At 35.7% G+C, this 21,803-nt stretch overlaps 1 protein-coding gene across 1 annotated transcript in view; it reads left to right on the top strand.

Annotated features, from left to right (window-relative positions):
• Positions 1 to 4,473: 4,473 nt before the first annotated feature.
• Positions 4,474 to 21,803, top strand: part of LOC104168682 (brain-specific angiogenesis inhibitor 3) — a gene marked incomplete at its 3' end in the record, with an annotated part of 94,470 nt that continues 77,140 nt past the window's right edge. The window contains exons 1-4 of the mRNA XM_009709347.1: positions 4,474 to 4,537; positions 5,589 to 5,699; positions 10,850 to 11,011; positions 18,689 to 18,853. Of these exons, the coding sequence (XP_009707649.1) occupies positions 4,474 to 4,537; positions 5,589 to 5,699; positions 10,850 to 11,011; positions 18,689 to 18,853 (502 nt within the window). The remainder of the gene's footprint in view (positions 4,538 to 5,588; positions 5,700 to 10,849; positions 11,012 to 18,688; positions 18,854 to 21,803) is intronic.

The following is a 21,803-nucleotide window of genomic DNA, read 5'->3' as shown; positions in this document are numbered from 1 at the left end:
TGGAGAACAAGTGCTTCCTTGTGGGGCCTGGGTGCCCTGCTACAGTGAAGCAGGGCTGGAGACAGGGAAGGCAGTGCTCCTGGGATTTTCTTCTCTTTTGTCACAGGGTTTACTGTAAGGGAAAAACAACTGCAGCTCATGTTTGGTTTGGTTTGGGTGTTTGGTTTTGTTTTTTTTTTAACTCTCCAGCCCTACAAAAGAAAAACTTAAAAAAAAAAAAAAAAAGGAAAACAGAACCCCCTCAGTCCTTTGAATGTAATGAAATTTTTTTTATATATGAGAAAGAATTTTATAGCGAAGAAGAAACAGAAAGTCCCAGCTTCTCAAATCAATGCAAAATTGTGCTTCTAAGTCAACACACATTCTGCCATCTAGTGACCAGAAGAAATTGTACTGACCAGCTGCGAGCGTGAAGAGAAACCCCAAGTACTGCTACTACTGCGTGTTGTGGGAGTATCTTTGTGGGAGAAACTGTTGCACGGGCTATGAAGAAATTAAATGTGCAGGAAACTTTTTCAGGCTCCTGAAGTTTGCAATTAATCAGACCTATTCAATCACTTAGTAGCTCAGTCCAAAAATTAATTTAAACAAACTGGTTCTTTGTATATTTCTATAGCCTTCTTTCTTCCTTTCCCCCTCTGCACCCCTCCTTCTCCTTCACCTAGGATTTACATCAGATTTTGCATAATTTCTGGAAAAAACGTTTGTGTGCTGGCACAGAGAGGATGCCATGCTACTGCACGTGAGCCAGTTTGCATTAATGTGCATTCTGGCTGCAAGGCCTTTAATATTAATTCCGTAGTCAAGTGTAATTGAAAACACTCATTTGACTATTTACAGTTCAGGAGTGGGTAGGATAGTATGAAGCACACTGGCGGAGTGCCGTGGGTGAGAGAAGAAAATGACAGTCACTTTGGGGGATCGATTGCCTCTTCTTGCTTTTAAGCTTTGATCAGCTTTCAGGGAGCTGGTCAGCATATCACCTTCCAGGTGGTTCAATACAAGCTGAGGACGCTCAGCAGCTCTCAGAGATTGCTTTACATTTTACATGCCCTGAAGGGGTAACCCTAAAGGTCTCAGAATCACTTTTTTTTAGTTCAGCGGTTCATTCACACTGTCGTCACCAACTACTATGCTTAAAAAAAGCTTTTTTTATTAACACCAGTGTGTTCTGTGCCATAAATAGCATGATTCATAGTAGATGGTACACCTATAACCAGATCAATACATTTACACTGTGAAGTTCCCATGAAATGTGACATCAAAATAACCATAAGAGCCAAACCATCATGGTTTATAATGTTATTTGATGACTAGGATATATGTAACAGACTTACAAATATTATTAAATGACTGAGGCTTAAAATCTGTTTGACATGTATCATAACTTTAATGATTATCCACTTGTCAAAAAGCAAAGACTAGCCATTGGTGAGTAGAACCTTGCAAAGCTGATATTTTTCTTTTGTATTGCTCAGTCTTCCTACTTTGCATTTTTATACTGTTAACAGATGTTTTTTCTTCTTTGTTCCTACAGAGAGCACATGGCACCTCTCTTCTCTCCTAAAAACGTACACCTACATTGGCTGCAAGATTTTAGCTTCTCCTTTAAAAACTAAAAAGGTTACTCAATAGGAATAAAAATTCCCATAACATAACATAAAAATAAAGGTAAAGCCAATGGGACTGCAGATAAGAGTTGCTGTAAATAATACTCAACTGTAAACTTTGGAATTTCAGAAGTCATTGTGATTTTTTTTCACTCCTAGAAGGCATGCAACTATATTACATGCTTCAGAGTTATATGTAAAATGAAATTATAAATTACAACCATATTAAGATATATGCATTGCTAAAATACTTTCAAGTATTGATCCATTGTCTACAGCTGAGGAGAGAAAGAATATGCATCCTTTTGCAGGAAACTATTGTACTTCCATAGCCACCAAAGGACCAATGACAGCAGGATAAATTCTTTTATCAGATAAAATGTTTGGAATATGTTATGATTTGTTATAGGTCACGGTCTGGTTAAAATGACCCATTCAAGGTTCCCCATAATGCTATCTGTTATTTACATTTTGAGGTATTTCTTTATGAGTTTTATTCTTGTGCAGGCAGATTATAGCATTAACAATGTAATAAAAATCATTAAAACACTTTCATGTTTCCAGGCCTAACTTAAGTCGCATTGGTGATTTCTGGATCAGGCCATGTACCTGTCTGCTGCTGAAAAGATTCATTGTTCCTCTTTATTTAATGAAACAATCTGATTAATATCCGTGTTTGAGGTAAAAGCAGAGAAGGACTGTCCTGTTTCACCCAAGGGAAAATTAGGACAGATGTCACCAAAATATTCTGTTCAAAAACCGATGTCTGCAAAAATACCTTCTTCTGGGTTAGAAAATTTATTTTCAGCAGCAAGAACTAGGTAAGAAGAGAGAGAATGAGAAAAAAATCTTTTACTCAGAATCTCAGTTCAAACATCCAATATTATATCCCAGACATCAGGTCTTGAATCATGCTGAATTGACCTTGCAGGACACCTGTATGCCAGATACTGTCTAGAGTAAGATGGTTCCTATCACCTTACCAACACAAACAAGTCCTTGAAACTACTGGGACATTTAGTCATACTTCAGGCTGACTTGGGTTAAAATGCTTTCCCAGCCCAGAAAGCATTTAAAAACTTCTCTGTCAAGTATTGAGGGAAAACAAATGCATAACTGGTTCATCTTCTGCTTTCATTATTTAGCTAGGATCTGAAAATGGATGAAAGTTTTATTCTGTTTAGTATTTATTGTAAACTATGCCAGTCACTTAAGTAAAATGTTTCATTATAAAATGCTTCATAAAAAATGCATTACTGTTGAGCTTTTTAGATTAAATGATTTTGAGAGCACTGTTTGTACTTATACACAGAAACTGGACACTTCTGATCCCATTACGAAAATGTACTTGACCCTTATTTTTCTTCTCTTATGAGGCCTGAATTTTAATGAGGTCTTAAAGCCCTCACCCGTGCCAGTACTCTGCATTTCCTGTTACCACTTTTGTTCTCGTGGGGCATTTGGTTAAGTACTTCAGCTGAAGATGAAAATGAGGGCGCTGCATAGATCTGGTTCCATTTTTTGACGAAACTTATAAATATTTTCATGTATCTTTGTTACGAACCATTTGTCTTTAGTATATATTTCTATATTTACTATATAAATGCTTAATATAGCAAAGGGAGATTAGTTGAAAAGTACATCTCAAAGACCATTGGCAATAGTTGAAGTGAATTGAAGGTGTAAATTAAAAATGCGTTGTTGCTAAGTGGAAAAAGGAAAAAGTGGAGGCATGATTAGATCCTGCATCAACGACTTGTGTTTTCTTTTGCTTGGTGATATTCGTGAGTAACTCCATCGTTGTGAATGGAGCTACGCTGGGTATAAACCACAACCCTGAGACCCGATCTCCCAGACTTTCCTTTGCCTATTCGGCAGAGGTTTCTGCCCTGCAGGACACTGCATGTGCCTGCTCCCAGCACAGGGTGCTGCGGGACCGGGGCCGCAACCTTCACCACCTCCCTGTATGCCTCAGGAAAGCCTTCCTCTAGCAAAGGTCTCCCGTTATTGCACTCCATTTGTAACTTCAAAAATAGAATTAAGTCTTCTGCAGGAGTGGTGCTGTAGCCTCCAAATTGCCTGACAAGCAGGCAGCAAACTCAGAGCAAGCATGCCTTGCTTCCACAGCCTCTTCAGGGGAAAAGCCATGTAAAGTCTCTGGTCCTTCACCATGCTGTTACTTACAGTGTAAATGGTCATCTGTACTGCACCTTGTAAAGACTGTAAAAGTATCATTCTGTTCTTAATTCACGTTAGAATATTGATTGTAAAACTTTAATTATAGTAAGAGATTTCCCACAGAATAAAAAGCTATCTTAAATCAGAGAAGCTGTAGAAGAGGTGTATTTTGTAAAACTATATTCATAAAATTTTGTAACACCCATATATATGTATAGACATACATATATGTATAATATTATATATGTATGTACATATACATATATATAATGTTATTATCTTTTGTATGTATTTCTGGGATGTATTAAAATGTTGAATGTTTATCAAAATATATTTAATTAATTAGATTTTCAGATATTCTCTTTAGGATGCAAACTGCATTGCTGTTCTCAAATGAATAATTAAATTTATATTTTAAGTGATGCCATTAATGAATATTTACAAAAAGAAATACTGATGTGGAGAAATATATTAATAATTTACTAGAAAGGAAAAAACCTCTCTCTGCTGATTGACCTCTTAATATATTTACCTTTTATTATTTCTTTACTCTAAATAGAAATTTAAATATATTTCCTTTAATGATTTATCAAAACAGTGTGTTTGCAAATAATATTTATTAGTAGCATTTACATCTTATGTAATGTTTTGCATCTTTTGAGGCAGGAAGGTAAGTTTTATCTTCATGACTTTACAAATTGGGGAGAATTTTGAATTTTGCATTTGCAGGGTAACCTTCCAGCAGAAAGGTATTTATTAATGTTTGTATTCCTAGTGCTTCAGGCACCTTCTGCCTCATCAGAAACTTCACGTGGTTGTAGTTGAAGTAGTTTCAGTGTTCACCCACAGTTCCCAAGCACACACTTCCAAAATAAAACCCCAACAGAAACTGAGTATTTAGCACCAAGCTGCAACCAGCCGTGTGTGCCTGGGAGGAGCACAGGGAGCTGGGCTGAAGACACAGCAGCCCCCCTCAAAGTGCAAAGGACCCTCCACATTTCATCACAGAAAGAGAAAACGGAGCCTGAGGTGGAAGGCTAGGAGGTTTGCGCAGGACCAGAGAGGGAAGATGACAGCAGTGATAGGATAAAAAATGAAGCACTCTTCTCTCCCATACTCTGGACCTTTCTGTAATTGATTTTTATGTAACTCCCCTATGAAGATCCATAGGGACTTCTTTAATTTAAATACCCAGGGCAAGACATAACCTATAGTCTTTGTAACTGAGAAGTTTCAGAAAAGAAACACTTCACAAGCACTTGTTCTGCTGGAATCAGCCTAAAAATTAAGCAGTTTGTTGGTTAAATTCTTAGTACTTCACATTGCCACCATTCCCAAAGATGGGTCATTATCTCTGTTGAAGGCTTTGTCAGCCTGAAAGGCAAGTGCAGAAACAGTAGTCCTCTGGAGGAGCAGCAGGCTCTACCGTAGAACAGCAATGTCTAACACTATCACAATCATTTCTGGTGTGGTTTGCACTGATTCAAAATATAGGAATAAAATATCTGCATTTGAATAATTGTTTTTGTCCCGTGTCATACAGCTGATTTATAGTATGTGTCACTAGATTGAATGTTGGTTCATACAATAAAATCATGTTTGAAAACCTGCAGACAGAAATTTAAGTATTTATTAAAAGCTGAGTGTAGCAAAGTTAAGGTGATGTTAACTGCCATGATCACTTGCCTGACTCTTACCAGCAACTTCCAGGTATGTTTAGGAACATATTGCATGAGACAGTATGTGACTTTTGAGAAATGTCTACACACAAGCTTTCATAAACCTTTATTCTGTCTTTAGAATTTGGAATGATGGGAGATCATACAATTAAAAGTCAGCGGCCTCGATCTGTTCATGAGAAAAGGGTCCCTCAGGAGCAAGCTGATGCTGCTAAATTTATGGCACAAACTGGTAATACATCAGTTACATTTTTCTATTTACTGTTGTTAATTTTAGCAAAACCACTGCATGTTTCCATAATCTTTTGCTGCATATTTGTCAGTTTTCTAAGCTGATACTTTTTTTGAATCATTTTTTTTTTTTCACCAGTTAAAGTCCATAAATAAAGTAGCTGAGAATTAGGTAGATCATACAAAAACATGCACTGTGAATGTGAATACTGAATCATTTAGTGTAAGCATGAATTTCTTCAGTAGTAAAAGCAGTCTCACATGTACAGGACACAGGACAGCTTATTGTGACATACTAACTTTTTTTCAAAGATGTTAAGAACGTGCTTCAGAATTTCTTTATAGATAGACTGAGGTCTAATCCCAGCTTTAGACATTTATCAAATTAATTAATTACTAGGGTGACTTTAATGTGCATACGTTCAGCATTTACTATCTTTGGCCCAGCACAAGGCTTTATTCTCTAGTTTCCAGATTCATAATTGCTAAATGAAATTGGCCGTAAGTAGTTTTTAATTGGATGAGCAGATTATCTAACAGTTTTTCGTCTAAAACATATTTTCTAATTTTGTTTGAGCAACTTCATCTTCTTCAGATAAAGATACCAAAATGATATTACAAATCTAGAGCTGAAGTAATTTTTTTTTTTTTAAAAAAAGCCTGTTTACCAACAGTTACCACAGCTGTCTTTGAGGTCAGTAATAAAATTTCAGTGGTGAGTTGAATTAAGCTCTCATACACCGAAACTACTGCCATTTTGACATCAGTAATGAACTGTGTATCTGTTGGTAAAATCGAACTCTTTAACAGTCCCCTACACACTCCATTCCAGTAAGTTACTGTGTTGAAAATCTTGTGCCCCATAATTATTGTATGGATTTGAAACAACTTACTCCGTATTCCATAGTTACTAACCTAGAAAATCAGTCACACATAATGCTTCCAGTTTATATTCACTTTAGTAAAACAGATATAATTGCTTCTAGTTATGTTGCATGTTGACTTCCTTAGTAGTAGGGTGCTTTACTTAACAGATTTGCAGAAATAGATATATTAAGTAATGTAAATACATGTATAGCCAATCAGTGTAGATCTGTTTGGTAAATGTAGAAGGGGAAAAAGTCTATTTCCCTCCTGTTAATCTATAGCACTACTTTTATGGCTAACTCCCAGTTGATACTACTGTAAGCAAATGTAGTGGAAGAAGGGAGCCTAGAACCCTCTTGGTCTCCATGCAGGTTTTGTTTAGGCAAGTAGAACTTATTACTTACATACCTAGCTCAGACTTAGAATGTTAGTTGCTTACTACATAGAATAACACCTTCGCTTTTATGCTGCTTCTTGAATTCATACAATTACTCAAAAAAAAAAAGTAAGATGATCTGGCTTATTTCCTCATATAAATCCCTAAAGTTTTGATGTTATCAGGTAAAACTTGTTTTTGATAATTTCTAGTCATGCATTGCAGTGCATCTATTATGGGTGTTAAGAGAACTGCATTATAAATGCAGCACTTATACCATCACCTTCTGATAGATTGTGTGTGTGGAGTGGGAGATGAACGTTCAAAATTATACAGCTTGGTTCTCAAGGTCCTGTTCTGAAAGCATGTGAGATGTATCAGCAAAGCATATAAATTTACATGCCCAACTTCAAGGAAATCTATATTTTACATACTGTAGGTTAACACATTTTAAGTAATACTGCGCTCTGTTTTTGGACATACCTACTAATTTTCATCTCTTCTTCATTTTGATTTTCCTTTGTAGTGATCATTGCATATTTTCTTCACTTCTAATGCATTCATTTTCTTGTGATATAATTAATGTGATGTCTTCTTAAACTGATTCATAAGGTTTTTTCTAACATATCTATCTCATGAATTTACCTATATACTAAGAAGTCTAATAGCCTTTAAAGGAAATGGATACTGAGTTTGAGGTTTCTTGTATTTTAAGCCTGTTTAATATTTTATTTTATGTAATAATAAAACAGATGCAAAAGTGCAGCAAAATGTTTGTATGGTTTAAAAAGGCAGAGAGATAGAAATAGAGAATTGTTGTGGAAAAGATTTATGAAAAGCATTCAATACTGTTAGAATAGTGGACTTAATCCACTGAATATAGCTGGGAATGGAGGAGTTTTTAAATGTAGTATTTAAATACACATTTTCCTGTTTATTTGTGAGTGATATAAGGCAGTAAAACATTTTATTTAAAAAAAAAAATATTGTGTGAATAATTTATTGTCCCATATTTGTCATTTTATGTGTTTGGACTGATCCTTCCCTTAGGTGTTATGGGATTTAGAGAGTATAATACAGGTAAGTGTTACACAGATCAATGAGGCCTTCCATACAGTAAGTTATGTTTCCTCTTACATGTCAAGCAGCAGGGGAGAATAAGGGTTTGGTAGCTTGCCAATAGTTAATTTGAGATTGAAGGTTTAATATGATAGATATAAAAATTTAAGAGTTCTCAAGTAACGGAAAACTAGAAGGAAAATGAAAAGTAGCCTTTTTGAAATTTTCATTTCAGAAAAAAAAAGAGATAAAGAAAGCAATGGAAGATGTATTTGCAGGTTTTGTAGGCAATCTAGATTTATTCTAGAAAATAATGAAGTCTTTATTTGCTTAGAATAAAAATGATAAACTATGGTATGATATGTCTGTGAAGATGTTTCCTTCCTTTAAAATATTTTAAAATAAGTAATTATCGTAGTGACAGAAGTTCCAAATACTTTGAAAAATTGAAAATTACCAAAAAATCATAATGCATTGTGCTAAAGGAAGTGAAGCAGCTGGTGAGGTAAATTTGTTCTAGATCTTCTCTAATTTCACTCTTTTTGCACCATACATCACGTTAGTGTGGAGGATCTTGCTCCAGCAAATGTATAAACCTTCCATCCTTCACATCTGTTGAAGTATATTGCAAGATTCTGCCTTTTGTGAATGGACAGTACATATATGCTCAGAACTTCTAATAATTCATGTTAATTTCAAAACTCAGTATAATCACACTTCTTAGTATTACGTTACTGCTCATTTTCATCATATTCCAAGGGTTAAGAGCAACTTTTTATCACTTTAAGGTATTGGAAATTCTAAATTTTTAATGCTTCGTTTCTTTATTTTATTAGCTATGCACTGTCACCATGTCTGTGTGGGTTAATGGATGATTTACACTGAGTATATATGACTGTTTTACGTTATAAGGAACATCTTGAGAAACATAGCTTTGACTTTTTCTGCTGTTTGACCTTTCATCTAAACCATTTTAACAAAGGGAAAGTCAAACTTCAAACATATGGGATAAGACAAAAAATATTAGCCTAGAAAGCCATAGTAATAGAGGTATTTTTACCATGTACATAGAGCTTATAGTACATATTGTATAATTGTTAATATCTACCTACATATTAGCTATATTTACCATATTATATTGTCTAACTTGAACCCAAGCCGTGTAACAACCTAATCAAAATGCTAAATTGGTATCAGAAAAATTATTAAAACAACAGTCAGTGGTTAAATGTCTCATTTTTTTACCTAAAAAAAAAGGAAAATTACTACAAAAATCAGTTTGGTCAATTTTTGTATGTAAAAAATCTCATCATTTTGTCCTTGTCCATAGAAATTGTTAGAATTATATGTTATTTTATGAAAAGCAGAGGGATTTGTGTGCTAATTATAAAGTTTTCTGTCTTGTTACTGAATAAGAAGCATTTTTTTTTTTTTAAAGCATTGAATAGCCTTAGAATTGCTTCTTAGAGGACTAGCAGAGACAAGCATTTTGCAAAGGTTTCATGCTTGGCCTCTGGAAACAGGAGAAAAGAGCTTGGACAGATGCATGTTACAAAAGCACAGTTTCAAGAAATAGTGTATCATTTACTGCATCCTTGGGAGATAGCACCAGTCTTCCTGGTTTGTAGATATTCCCTTGATTGCGACCAATATAAAAACTTCTGGAAGGCTAGAGGTATACTGAGCTAACTGAAATTTTAAGCAAGCTATTACAGTCTGAAGGTTGTATTATGCCACTAATTTTAGAGCAGAAAATCCCATTTGTTTCAAAAAGGACTTAGGTTTAAAAATCAAGGGTGTAATAGAGGTTTCAGCATGCTGTTTGTACTCTTTTTTACTGGAAGAAGATAAACATGAATCCACAATTATTTACTCAAATTGTTCAGTCAGGTATGTTCACGTTATCTTTGTATTTGCTTTCCGAGAATACTAAAGGGATCCAGTTTTTTGAACAGGAGTGCCTTTGGGAAAGGAATTCCAGAATTGTGTGTATGACTGTTCATGAAAACTAAATTAAAAAATCCTTTCCTGAACATCCGTGCAAGAAGAATTTATGCATTACTTTCAGAAAAATAGAAATAATATAATGTGCTATCTCTCAACAATAAAAAAAAAATGAGCTATTCAAATGTACGGTATTAATAAATCACCTCTGACAATTTTGAACATAGTGGTATGTACTATACACAGTAATGAGGTCTAGCAGATCCAAGAGTTTAGCACACCTGTAGATCAAAAGCAAGGAGCAGGTCTGTGCAGTAAATGATCAAACCAAAGTTCCCATCCCGTGGTTCAGGTTAAAATTTGGTAAGCAAAGTGCTTCTGTTTGCCAAGGATCTCTCTCAAGTGCTAGATGACTTTCCTCTTCTGAGGAAAAGATAAGAAAATAGGGATTGGTTTGTTTTGGTTTTTTAATCAGAATTCCCTTACTAGTAGAGTTCCTTAAACTACTACCTAGCCTTCATTCATGAGTGATAAGTATAAATATCAAAGATAAACCCTTTGCTATTACATAAAAAGAATTGTCTGTGTTCTTCTAGCATCCTGAGTGCAGTGTTGTTTCTGAAGTGTTGAAGGGCAGTAGTTCTCGTAAAGTTGTAAATGATGCTAAGTGATCAAAGCGTTTCCCTCTGACAGGTGTTATGTGACTGCAGCATTGTAGGTGTCTTTATTTTCTATTCATTGCTCATTTTCACAGCTGCTTTACTCCATGAACTTTTAAATATTTATTTTGGTGTGGTACTTTTTTCTTTGATTTATAAGAGCAGATGATAATGAGCTTCAGCAAAAAAAAAGGTCTCATTAATACTTATGTCTATATTCATGTTTGTTTGTTGTCTTGAATACAGGTGAATCTGGTGTTGAAGAGTGGGCCCAGTGGAGTACGTGTTCAGTTACTTGTGGTCAAGGGTCGCAGGTGCGAACCAGAACTTGTGTATCACCTTACGGGACACACTGCAGCGGCCCTTTAAGAGAATCAAGGGTTTGCAATAACACTGCCCTCTGTCCAGGTAGTGTTAGCAGCCAATAAATAAAATTGTGGATGTTTTTGAACTGTATAATGATAAGAATTTGAAACTATATATTATTATTATTATTATTAACATGAATTTCATAAGGGCATTTCAATTAGAGCAGAGAAGTGTAATTCTATTCAGCTGTGAAATTTTGTCATGTAGATTGTTATTTTTACTTTCAGAACAATCAAGATATGGAACGAGAGTCCCTTTTTTCTAACAGTTTCAGATTTTCTAAAAAAAAGTCTATATTCTCTGATTTTCACTCAGAAAAGAGAAGGTATAGCATGAGTACGAAATACAAACTAGGGAAGAAATCCGGATCATCAACACATTAAGAAGCAGAGACTGATTAACAGAGTTGGTTAAGTTAACATATATTATTCGACACTGCAATTGTTTCTCCATTTAGAATACTGTCTTCTAGGCAATGGGCCAGACAATGTTCTTTGCACAGTAATGTCTTCGTGGACTTCCTTTTACATTGTTCGGGCAAGAAAGGGCAACAGCTACCCATCAAAATAAGAAAGATCAGACAAAAAGTGACTCTCTTACATTTGACACAAGGTAAAGGTCATCAGTATCTTGCATCACGGTTTTCCTACTCCTTTTGTCTCAGAAATCTGGACATAGTTGGAGTTCAGCAGTAGTTATACACTAAGGGGAACAGACAGACTTGCTAAACTCTACCGTAGATCTGGTTATTGCCATTGTGGGATGGCTTATGCCCTGTGACTACATTCATTTTCCTCTGCTATGTCTGAAATGCAAAAAAACTCTATGCCTCTCTTCAGATGCACAAATTCCTCAGGTCTTTGTAACATTTGATCCCAAGAGGGTGGTGAGCCATGTTTAGCTTCTGGGGAAGCTCATTTCATTTTTGAAGTAAATAGTCATATACAGAGAATCCCCTGGACTTTGTCTCAATGAGTCATGGGTAATATGTAGAAACAAACTTTGATGTTACTGTGTATTGAAAGATATCCGATGGGAAGTGCATATGTGATCACATCAGAGTTTGTATATCAGCATTATAAGCTTTTAGGGAACCTCTGTAATGGAAAACAACTTAAAAGATTGTGTCTAGATAAACCATCACTGTAATAACTGTTCTCAGCACCTAATGCTTTACTACTGTCCTTTAGGTAAGCAGTTCATATGGGATTTTCTAATATTTCTAGGTAGAAACCCCCAGGCAGGGCTGAACTCAATCGCTTGAAGTGTTTCCACACAAAAATGGCAGCTATTTCTAAAAAGGTTAGGCTAGCCAGAGGTGGGATACATTGCAAAAGAACTCTCAACTTGAAAGTAAGAAATAAGAAGTGAAAAAAGAGAACTAGAAAAGAGCAAACATTCCAAACAATCAAAAAGAGATTTAAAGATTCCTTTGAAACTGCATGAAGTATGGACATGAAAACACACAGTCCAGCACTCACAATGTTATGCAATTCTGCCTGCTTTCTTGCTCGTTTAGTATTACCCAAGAAGCAGAACGGCATTTAAATCAGCTAATTTTACAGAATTTTATTTTCATTCTCTCCAGTAAGGAATGAGAATTTTTCATATCAAAACAAACAAAAAAATCCATGTAATGCAAAAACCAAGGTAATTAATTTGCTGTCAAAGTAAACTGGAAAAAAGTTAATTCTTAAAAATCACATTGTCTAGCAAAATTCCAAACAATGCTCAGACAAAAATGCTGCTCCATATTTCTCAGATCACAAAGGAGTTCTTTCCTTACACATGAGCTCACAATTCAGGGTACAGCTTTCGTTCCCAGATACGCAGAATGAGCAATGGCTACCAATTCTCACTGGCTAACAGTGGTACTGCCAAGATACTTTCCTTTTCAGATCACCACAGCTGATTCTTGAGATACCTTACCTAAATAGTCTTCTGGGCTTGATCTTGCATGTTGTTTCACATAGTTACCATAACTTTATTAATGTTGGTCTCTGGCTGGCTACAGGATCACTACTGTGTGGCAGCATGCAAGATTAGCAATTTAGAAATGTGCTTTTCCTAGTCACAGCTCCATTAATTTTTCAAACATCTCTTTAATTATTAGCCTAAATATCCTCTGTCCTCATTACATTATGTGTACTGACTCCAGAGAGTTGCATAGTTCAGGATTATCCCTGATCCATGCATAACAAAATGCATAGTTTGTACACTAGTCTTGACAAAACGATTGAAACATATACATAAATAGCTGGGATCTGGCCTGTGTACCCAAACCTGTACCACTCATTCCATACAACTTTTGAAGTCTATTAACACAGCAAGATTATACATCATAGAGCATAAACTAGAAAATGCACAAAAACATAACAGTGGTCTGTCCTTGTAACCTACAAATAAAAAAAATCTGCTGAGGTGTATTCATTATATGTTTTCATGATTAATAAAAGTTAGGTGAGGCATTTTGAGAGCTGGAATAATGATTCCTAATCAAAAAGTTACTTCTTCAAAATAAAGTATGCAGAATTGCCTACTGGATTATACTTCAAGCATCCGTCCACAAGCTTCAGAGGAACCTGTTAAACTTGCAAATACTAATGCAAGTCTTCCAGAGTATTTTCATCTATTGCCTTAATACACTTCCTTTAGTGTCCAGGGTGCTCACTGGGATGTTAAGGAACACATCTCTCTGTGATCTAACTGTCCTGGAAAATTTTGAGACTGGGCTTCACCAACTTCATCATTATACATATATACATACATACGTGTGTGTGTATGTATGTGTACATATATGTATGTATGAGTATTCAAATAAAACCTTGCATTTCAAAATAGTACTCCTGATAATTCTAGTAAAATCATGAAGGAACCATTATTTAAATAATTTTTGGTTTATTTATGTTTGTTCCAGACCAGTACTATCTCAGGGGCCGAAGTCCATTAGGTAATTCAGTCTGTCTTGGAATCAAGAGCCTTCTAGAAAAGTGCAGCATAGTAGGCAACAAAACATAGCTCAGGTAACCATTGTTGTTCCTGGTTCTTTTATGAGCAGGGAAATCTCAGGATTCAGTACTGCAGTCCACTGATTCATTTCAACTTAGTGGATCATTTCTAACACAGCTAAAACTTGAAGGAGAAAGAACGTGCCTGTAAATCATCTCAATTAGTTTCTATTTCTCCTTCTCCATTGCCTTCAACAACTTTTACCAAAAAAATTATCTGAGGATCACCATTTTCAGGTTTATGGGTGAAGAAACACATGGCAGGAGCAGGACTGCCCTAAACCATTTCAAACATTTCATAGAATCATAGAATGTTTTGGGTTGGAAGGGACCTTTAAGGGTCATCTAGTCCAACCCCCCTGCAATGAGCAGGGACATCTCCAAGTCGATCAGATTTCTCAGAGCCCCATCCAACCTGACCTTGAATGTTTCCAGGGATGAGGTATCCACCACCTCTCTGGGCAACCTGTGCCAGTCTTTCGTCACCCTCATTGTGAAAAATTTCTTCCTTATATCTAGTCTAAATCTACTCTCTTTTAGTTTAAAAACCATTACCCCATGTCCTGTTGCAACAGGCCTTGCTAAAAAGTCCCTCCCCAGCTTTCTCATAAGCCCCCTTTAGGTACTGGAAGGCAGCTCTTAAGGTCTCCCTGGAGCCTTCTCTTCTCCAGGCTGAACAACCCCAACTCTCTCAGCCTGTCTTCTCAGCTGGAGAGGTGCTCCAGCCCTTGGATCATCTTCGTGGCCTCCTCTGGACTCGCTCCAACAGGTCCATGTCCTTCTTGTGCTGAGGACCCCAGAGCTGAAGGCAGTACTGCAGGGGGGTCTCACCAGAGCAGAGCAGAGGGGCAGAATCCCCTCCCTTGACCTACTGCTCACGCTGCTTTGGATGCAGCCCAGGGTACGGTTGGCTTTCAGGGCTGCCAGCGCACATTGCCAGGTCATGTCCAGCTTTTCATCCACCAGTACCTCCAAGTCCTTCTCCTCAGGGCTGCTCTCAATCCCCTCATCCCTCATCTCCCCCTGTTGATACTGGGAGTTGCCCTGACCCATGAGCAGGACCTTGCACTTGGCCTTGTTGAAACTCATGAGGTTCACATAGGCCCACTTCTCAAGCTTATCCAGGTCCCTCTAGATGGCATCCCGTCCTTCAGGAGTATCAACCGCACTGCTCAGCTTGGTGTTGTCTGCACCAAGGGTGCATTCGATCCGACTGTCTGTGTTATTGATGAAGATACTAAACAGTACTGGAGCAGTACCACTTGCAATGAAATGTCAATGGCCGTAATAGCTTTTCAATATCTGTTCAGTTTAAAGCTGAACAAATGAAAAGCATTTAAACCCCAATAAAAATCTCCCAAAATATGCTGGTAGGATGAAGGCCAGCATGGCCTCACACCTCCTCCCACTTCACAGCAGTTGCATATTGTGAACACTGTGGGTGTTCACTTCAACGTGATTAGGTTCACAGAGTGGCAGAGAGAAGGGAAAGATGCTCTGCAGTAAACCAAAGTCATTGTACTAGCAATGTTTTTGACAGATAAGTTGGCAGTATTCTGAATATTTTTGTCCCAAATAATGAATCTTGCATCTGAAACTGTGTTATAGAAAACAGTAACTCCGCTGTGGGCCAGCTCTCCATCTGGTGTAATTTGGCATAGCTCATCTGGCTATAATTCATGAGATGTTATACGGTTTTTTGCATTTAAAAAATAGTATTAAAGAAAGAAAATGTAAACAAAGTATCAAAATAAAAATATTCAAAGGTCAGAAACTTTAAATTAAGTTGTTCTTTTAAAGCTGATCTGGATAATACTGGGCAGTTCTGTAATGCATTGAACAGACTAATTCTCCTTGATACTTGTTTGCTGACATTGGTTGTTTTCTTATTGTTATGCCTTTTCCATCCTTGACTTTATTAGTTATCTACTAGTTTCAGATATACAAGTCTATACATACAAGAAGGCACTGTGAAATTTTTACTTAATGAGCTAAAATTTGTCACGGAAGATGATTTTGGACACAGTGTACTTTAAACCACAAACAGATAGAGGCTGCTGTAAGTTTGAGTCCACCCGAAGTGAAACATTTTGTTTTGGCTTATGTTCAGATCCAAAATCACAAAGGAATTATTCTATGTTGCTGCTAACATGAAGTGACTCTTGCCAGAAGAGATATACAACCTTTTGGTTCCAGACAGTATCTTTAAAGAGCCCCTCAGCACATGTTTTTGTCATTTTTAAATGAAGACAACAAACTTACAACATTTTGGCAGCACCAAATCACAATTAAACAATAGACTTAAACTCGTATGTACCCTGAAAAATCTCAGCCTGTGTCTACATAGTGTCAAGAACTTTCTAATTTATTATTTTTTACAGAAGAATCTTTTTCTAATTTGGATTAATTTTGTTTTGCTGTTTTGTACTTTTTGAAGTTCTTCTTGTTGCACCTGAGCATCTTAATCAAACATTGTGGTATCAGGAGATGAGATTATATCGTTGTTATTACTGATTACTGTTTTGGAATCTGATCTGACAAATTGATTTCTCATTAATTCTTCTCAGATGATAAAAAATTTGGAGTCTTAGAGATGTGTCTGAGTTCAGAATCTAATACTTTGCCAATGGGAAAAGAATCTTCAGATCATATGGCTGGATCAGAGTAACTGTCTAAATATAGTACCTGTTGAGAAAAAAATGAAACGTAAGGGATTATATGCAGATATAGTCATCAGTTTACTAGTTTTAGAAGAGTTAGGTTTCCTGGTTTTGACCAAGATTGCACAGTTAATCAAGGTTTCTAAAATAAATAGACTAAAATCTCTCACTTTAACGTTAATTTTGAATGTTCCTGAGGGTTTGGGGTTTTTTGGTAATACAATGCAGATTTGTGTGATATTTAGAATAAAATAATTTTAATAAAGCTAGCCATGTAGGATGTGGAATAATTATTGTGGGTTTTGACCACTCGTATGTGACCAACTGAAAACCTTTCATCAATTGAGCTGTTATCTAGTGAGTTAAAATCTTCTCTGAATGAAGCTTGACATTTTCTGTCAGGTACGATTTCTCAGAAGTTAGCTAACAAACTTTTTACTTCAATGTAACATCTGGAATGACAATTTTCCTTACTTTTAATGAAATGCAACAGAACTTACCTACATGTAGAATTCCCCTTGATCTTACTGATGATTTTGTGATAATACGCCAGGGAACTGAATGTCCTTCCGCACCCTTGCAACTGAATTTCACCTCAGGAAATGTTATTCTAATCCCTACAAGAAAAAGGTTTGGTTTTGGGTTTTTTTTTTTTAGAAACTGGGCAAGTGATACGTGCCTTCAGGGCAAAGGAAACCTATATACGAGAAGTTCTTTCACAGTGTTGGAAAAAAGTGAGGACAAACCAGAAAATCTATTTCTTCTGTAATGTTGTGAATCATTACTGATGATACACTGGGATGTTATACACTATTTCACCCTCCAGACACCCTTCAAACAGACAGGGTTGTAGAAACGCACAGAGTTATGTGATACCGAGCGTGATGGTCTGTCTGGGCAGTAAGTCTCTGGATTTTTCTTAAATGCCTAGCATTACTACCATTCTCATTACTACATTCATGTTCTCACAGAATCTAATTTAAAGCTGTGCAACTGCTCTTATTTAAGCAGCAGAAAAATAACTAAAGTTTCTTTTGCAGTATTATTCAGTTTATAAAGCACTGTTTTACCAGTGCATGTATGGAATTGTCTTACTAGTACATGCTTAACTATAATGCATTAGAGAACTTTCTGAGAATTTCACTCCAGTTGTTTCTGAAAAGGGAATGCATGTGGTATATAAGCTCATATAGATATGATATATTGGTTTCTCCTCCAGTGGAAAAAATTTATGGTAGAGAAGGATGCCTCTTCCATGATTCTTTATATTAATTTTATGAAATACTTGTATATAAAAATACTGGTGTGTGTTTGTAATTTATTATGTACTGTAAAGCTGTTTGCAGTTTCTTGAGTGAGCATTTTTTAAAGACAGAGTGATGCATGTATTACTGTGTATGTTATCTCAATGAATATGTTCATGTAAGGAAATAGCACAGATCTCTTTTGCTTGTGTGGTCTTGGAATTTTTGAGGAAGGTAATGAAGCACATGTGCTGCCGTATTTCCACCAGAATTTAAATAAATGAAACAATTGTAAGATAACAGCCCTGATTTATGATGGTGACATAGTAAGAAATTATTGCATTTATTCCTATATTTTCAAAAGAAAGCTTAATTTTGATTGCTTCCAGTTTACAGAGTTGCCTTGATAAATAAAGTGTATACCTGATTTTCACAAAGACTAGTCTCCTGAAAATCAGGGATATTAAATATATCTCAAATCAGGCACCAAAGATATCATAACTAACTTTTGTAAAGGGAAGCCATTTTAAAAGAATGAAAGAAAAGAAAATGTGGTGGTGAGATTAGTTTAAAGATTAGGGAAAATGGTTCAAAGTTAAATATATTTTAGAGGAAATATACTTTGAAAATTGAAAATAACTAATTTTTATGAAGGATTTATTTGCCAATGCTGAAGATTACTTATGTACTGATTTCCTTGAAGTTGACAAAATAATTCCCATTTAAAATACTGATCTTGTTTATTTTGAAATCCTTCTGTTACTTGTGTGTCTTTCTGGTTAAAATCTGTTTGGTTTGTTGCAGTACATGGCGTTTGGGAGGAATGGTCACCCTGGAGTTTGTGTTCATTCACATGTGGTCGAGGCCAAAGAACTAGGACAAGGTCATGTATACCTCCCCAGTATGGGGGAAGATCATGTGATGGACCTGAAACACAACATAAACCTTGCAATATTGCACTCTGCCCTGGTGAGCTCATATAGCAACTCTCTGCTTTGTTACAGTGCATTCGATGTGGGTTGTTTGTGATTTCTTTTATTGCCCTTTGCAGACAGAAAAAAAAAATGTTACGCAAAGTGAGTAGATGGGGTAATATTGTTCATAATTCTGACTGTAGTGATGAAAGGATATAATCAGGATGGTAACTCCGTTCAAGATACTACACAAGCAGAAGATTCTTAGTTCCTTCAAGATACTCTCTCTGTAGGGCACATTATGTCGTGTATTTTTTCAGGATGGGTCTTGAGAACCAAAAGGCAAACAGCTTTCTGAGGGTGGTGTAAGGGGAGATATTCAGAGGTCACACAGTTTGTTTCCACCATATCTGTTTGAATTTTGTTTGCTTAGAGGTTCACTGTAATTATTTATTCATTATACAACAAACATATTTGGGAAACTGTAAAATTTTAATTGTTATTGATTTATTCCAAATGGATATTATTTACATGTGTGCAGAGAGAAAGGCTGATACGAGCTAAGGCATTATTTGAATCCCAGTTAAGTCCTTATGATAAGGATTTTTTCTGGGAGTTAGTTGCTAAACCACTTTCAAAAAACTACCCCTGACCAAGTAAACAATGCATGAACTTCATGTTGAGCCTTCCATCCACTGAAATAGAAATTAACTCAAAAAAATAATCTGTTCTTTCAAAATGGATTTTAAAATTTTTGTCCATAGGTTACAATTAATTTTGACCAAAATTTTCAGTACGTGTGTATATATATATGTATGCATGCATATATGTATACACATATATATGTATATATGTTTGTGTATATATATGTATATATAATACCTAAGTATAATATATATGTATATAATACCTAATTATTACAGTAAGTTCAATCCATAAAGAAGATTTTATATATATAATAATAATTTATGATTATTGAACTCATTGTAATACTTAGGTATTAAAAAGATGTCAGGTAGCTGTAATGTGAGAAATTTCTTTCATGAGTTCTGTCTGACAGTATGCAGTTTGCCCTTGCAGTGGGCTTGTTGAATATCCACAGTTCACAACACTGCTGCAAATAGATTCTCCGTGGCTGGAGCTATTCCTGCAAAGGGTTGATGGGCATTTCATTAGCAAATGGTTGTTTGATGATTTGAAAACAGAGATGAAGGAAAAAATGGAACTTAGTGCCTCACAGAATTAAAACTAAATTTCTTAAATTTTTATGAAAACTAAAATTTTCTTTTCTTCTGGTCAGCAAAGCATATTCCAACTTTAGGACAAAATTTGTGGAAAGGTTTCAGTGTTGAATGCAAATGCAAAAATTTTGAATTAATCCAGTTTTTGGCCAAGTTGGCAGCTGTGCAATTTTACATGTGCCTACAGGAAAGTAATTAACATGATATATGAGTACAAAGTAGAGTTGACAAGAGAAATGCCAAATAAAAATAGCAGAGAAGAAATTAATGCATTCAGTTCATTTCAGTATTGCAAAGAAACACAAAAGATATTACACCTAATCTGTCAAAATAAGCAGTTATTTGAGAATTCTGGATTTTGAACAGTCATTTGTACCTAAATGACTTTCACCAGAGGAGGTTATATACAGGTTACATTTAAAAGTTACAGTTTAAATCTTCGCTGAATGTTAAGATTTGCTGTAATTTGAACATTCAATTTCATAGAGGAATCTTCATGTTGGATTCTTTAGTCTTTTAACAGTATTTCTGAAATAGAAAACTCACATGCTGTTTGCTCCTAAAGATGAAGAAGAGCGATGTATGAAATATATGAGAAGCCACGCAATGAGTTTTCTCCAAAGACACTATAATAATTGATTCGATCTTTCCTACCCTAAATAATGCTATATAGCAATGAATAAAACTGAAGAGGGTGCATTGAAATGTAATTTCCATAATGTTTTCCTCTTCTCATAAAGCTTTTATGATTAATGAGTGCATAGCTTCCATGTTTGGGAAGATTTCCATTTTCTGCTGAATAAATTATCAGGGCACAGCTTCATAGCTTGAGAGGCATCTGCACTGAGAAGTCGTTCACAACCAGGCATTACACAGAATATTTAATACAGAACTTTAGGAAAAAGCCTCAAAACCTCTCTTCCTTTAATTCACTGGTTGCTGAGCTCCTGGGCATCAGAGATACGGATAGTATCTTTGAACTGTTAGAAATGTTCTGTGTTTACTGTCAGACAACAGTAAAATAGTTCACCTTCATATTTCACTGAACAGTGGTGCACCCATACAGACACAGTATGTTAAATCACTGACTTAAAGATTCTGCTTCCTATTTTAATTATTAACACCATCAATTTAGGAGGCTGCTATTCCAACCCTCCTTTAGAAGAATCCTGGAATCAGTGGTTGGCAAGTACACCAAGTGAAGTTACTCGTTTTCAGTGGTGGTGCTTTTATAGCAACAGCAGTTATAAAACCAGGTTTTCAAGGATAAGTATTAATCAAAATTGTACTACAGCCTACATTTTGAGTTTATATTGGGTAACTGCAGGTGCAATGAGAAACTGATGATTGCTGAAGCCTGTGTGAACACAGGATTCAAATTAGCACAATCAGTAATAACACATTTTGTAATGCTTACCTGTTTTCAAAAATGCTGTCTAGTCCTATTACCTATTATAGACCATATAATTTTTCACTTGTATGGAAACTTAATTGCTTTATATTTATTTTTTTTTTAGTATTTTCATTTACCTGAAGAAACTTTCTGATATACGAAATTAAAAATAACAGTCCTAAACCTTTACTCATGGAATATTCATCCAAACTCGAATGTATGTGCTAATACAAAATACTAATTGTAGAACTGGTCACTGTATCTGTATTGTTTAAAAATTCAGCTTGACAAATTCAGAAACAAGATTATGCAATATGCCAGCACAGAAGGAGATCTGAGGAGGAAGGCAGGTTGTTTCTGTCCTCCTACAT

This window comes from Cariama cristata, unplaced genomic scaffold, assembly GCF_000690535.1.
Source record: "Cariama cristata isolate BGI_N322 unplaced genomic scaffold, ASM69053v1 scaffold5111, whole genome shotgun sequence".
In the NCBI taxonomy this organism is placed as follows: Eukaryota; Metazoa; Chordata; class Aves; order Cariamiformes; family Cariamidae; genus Cariama; species Cariama cristata.
This window is presented reverse-complemented; position numbering and strand designations above follow the sequence as displayed.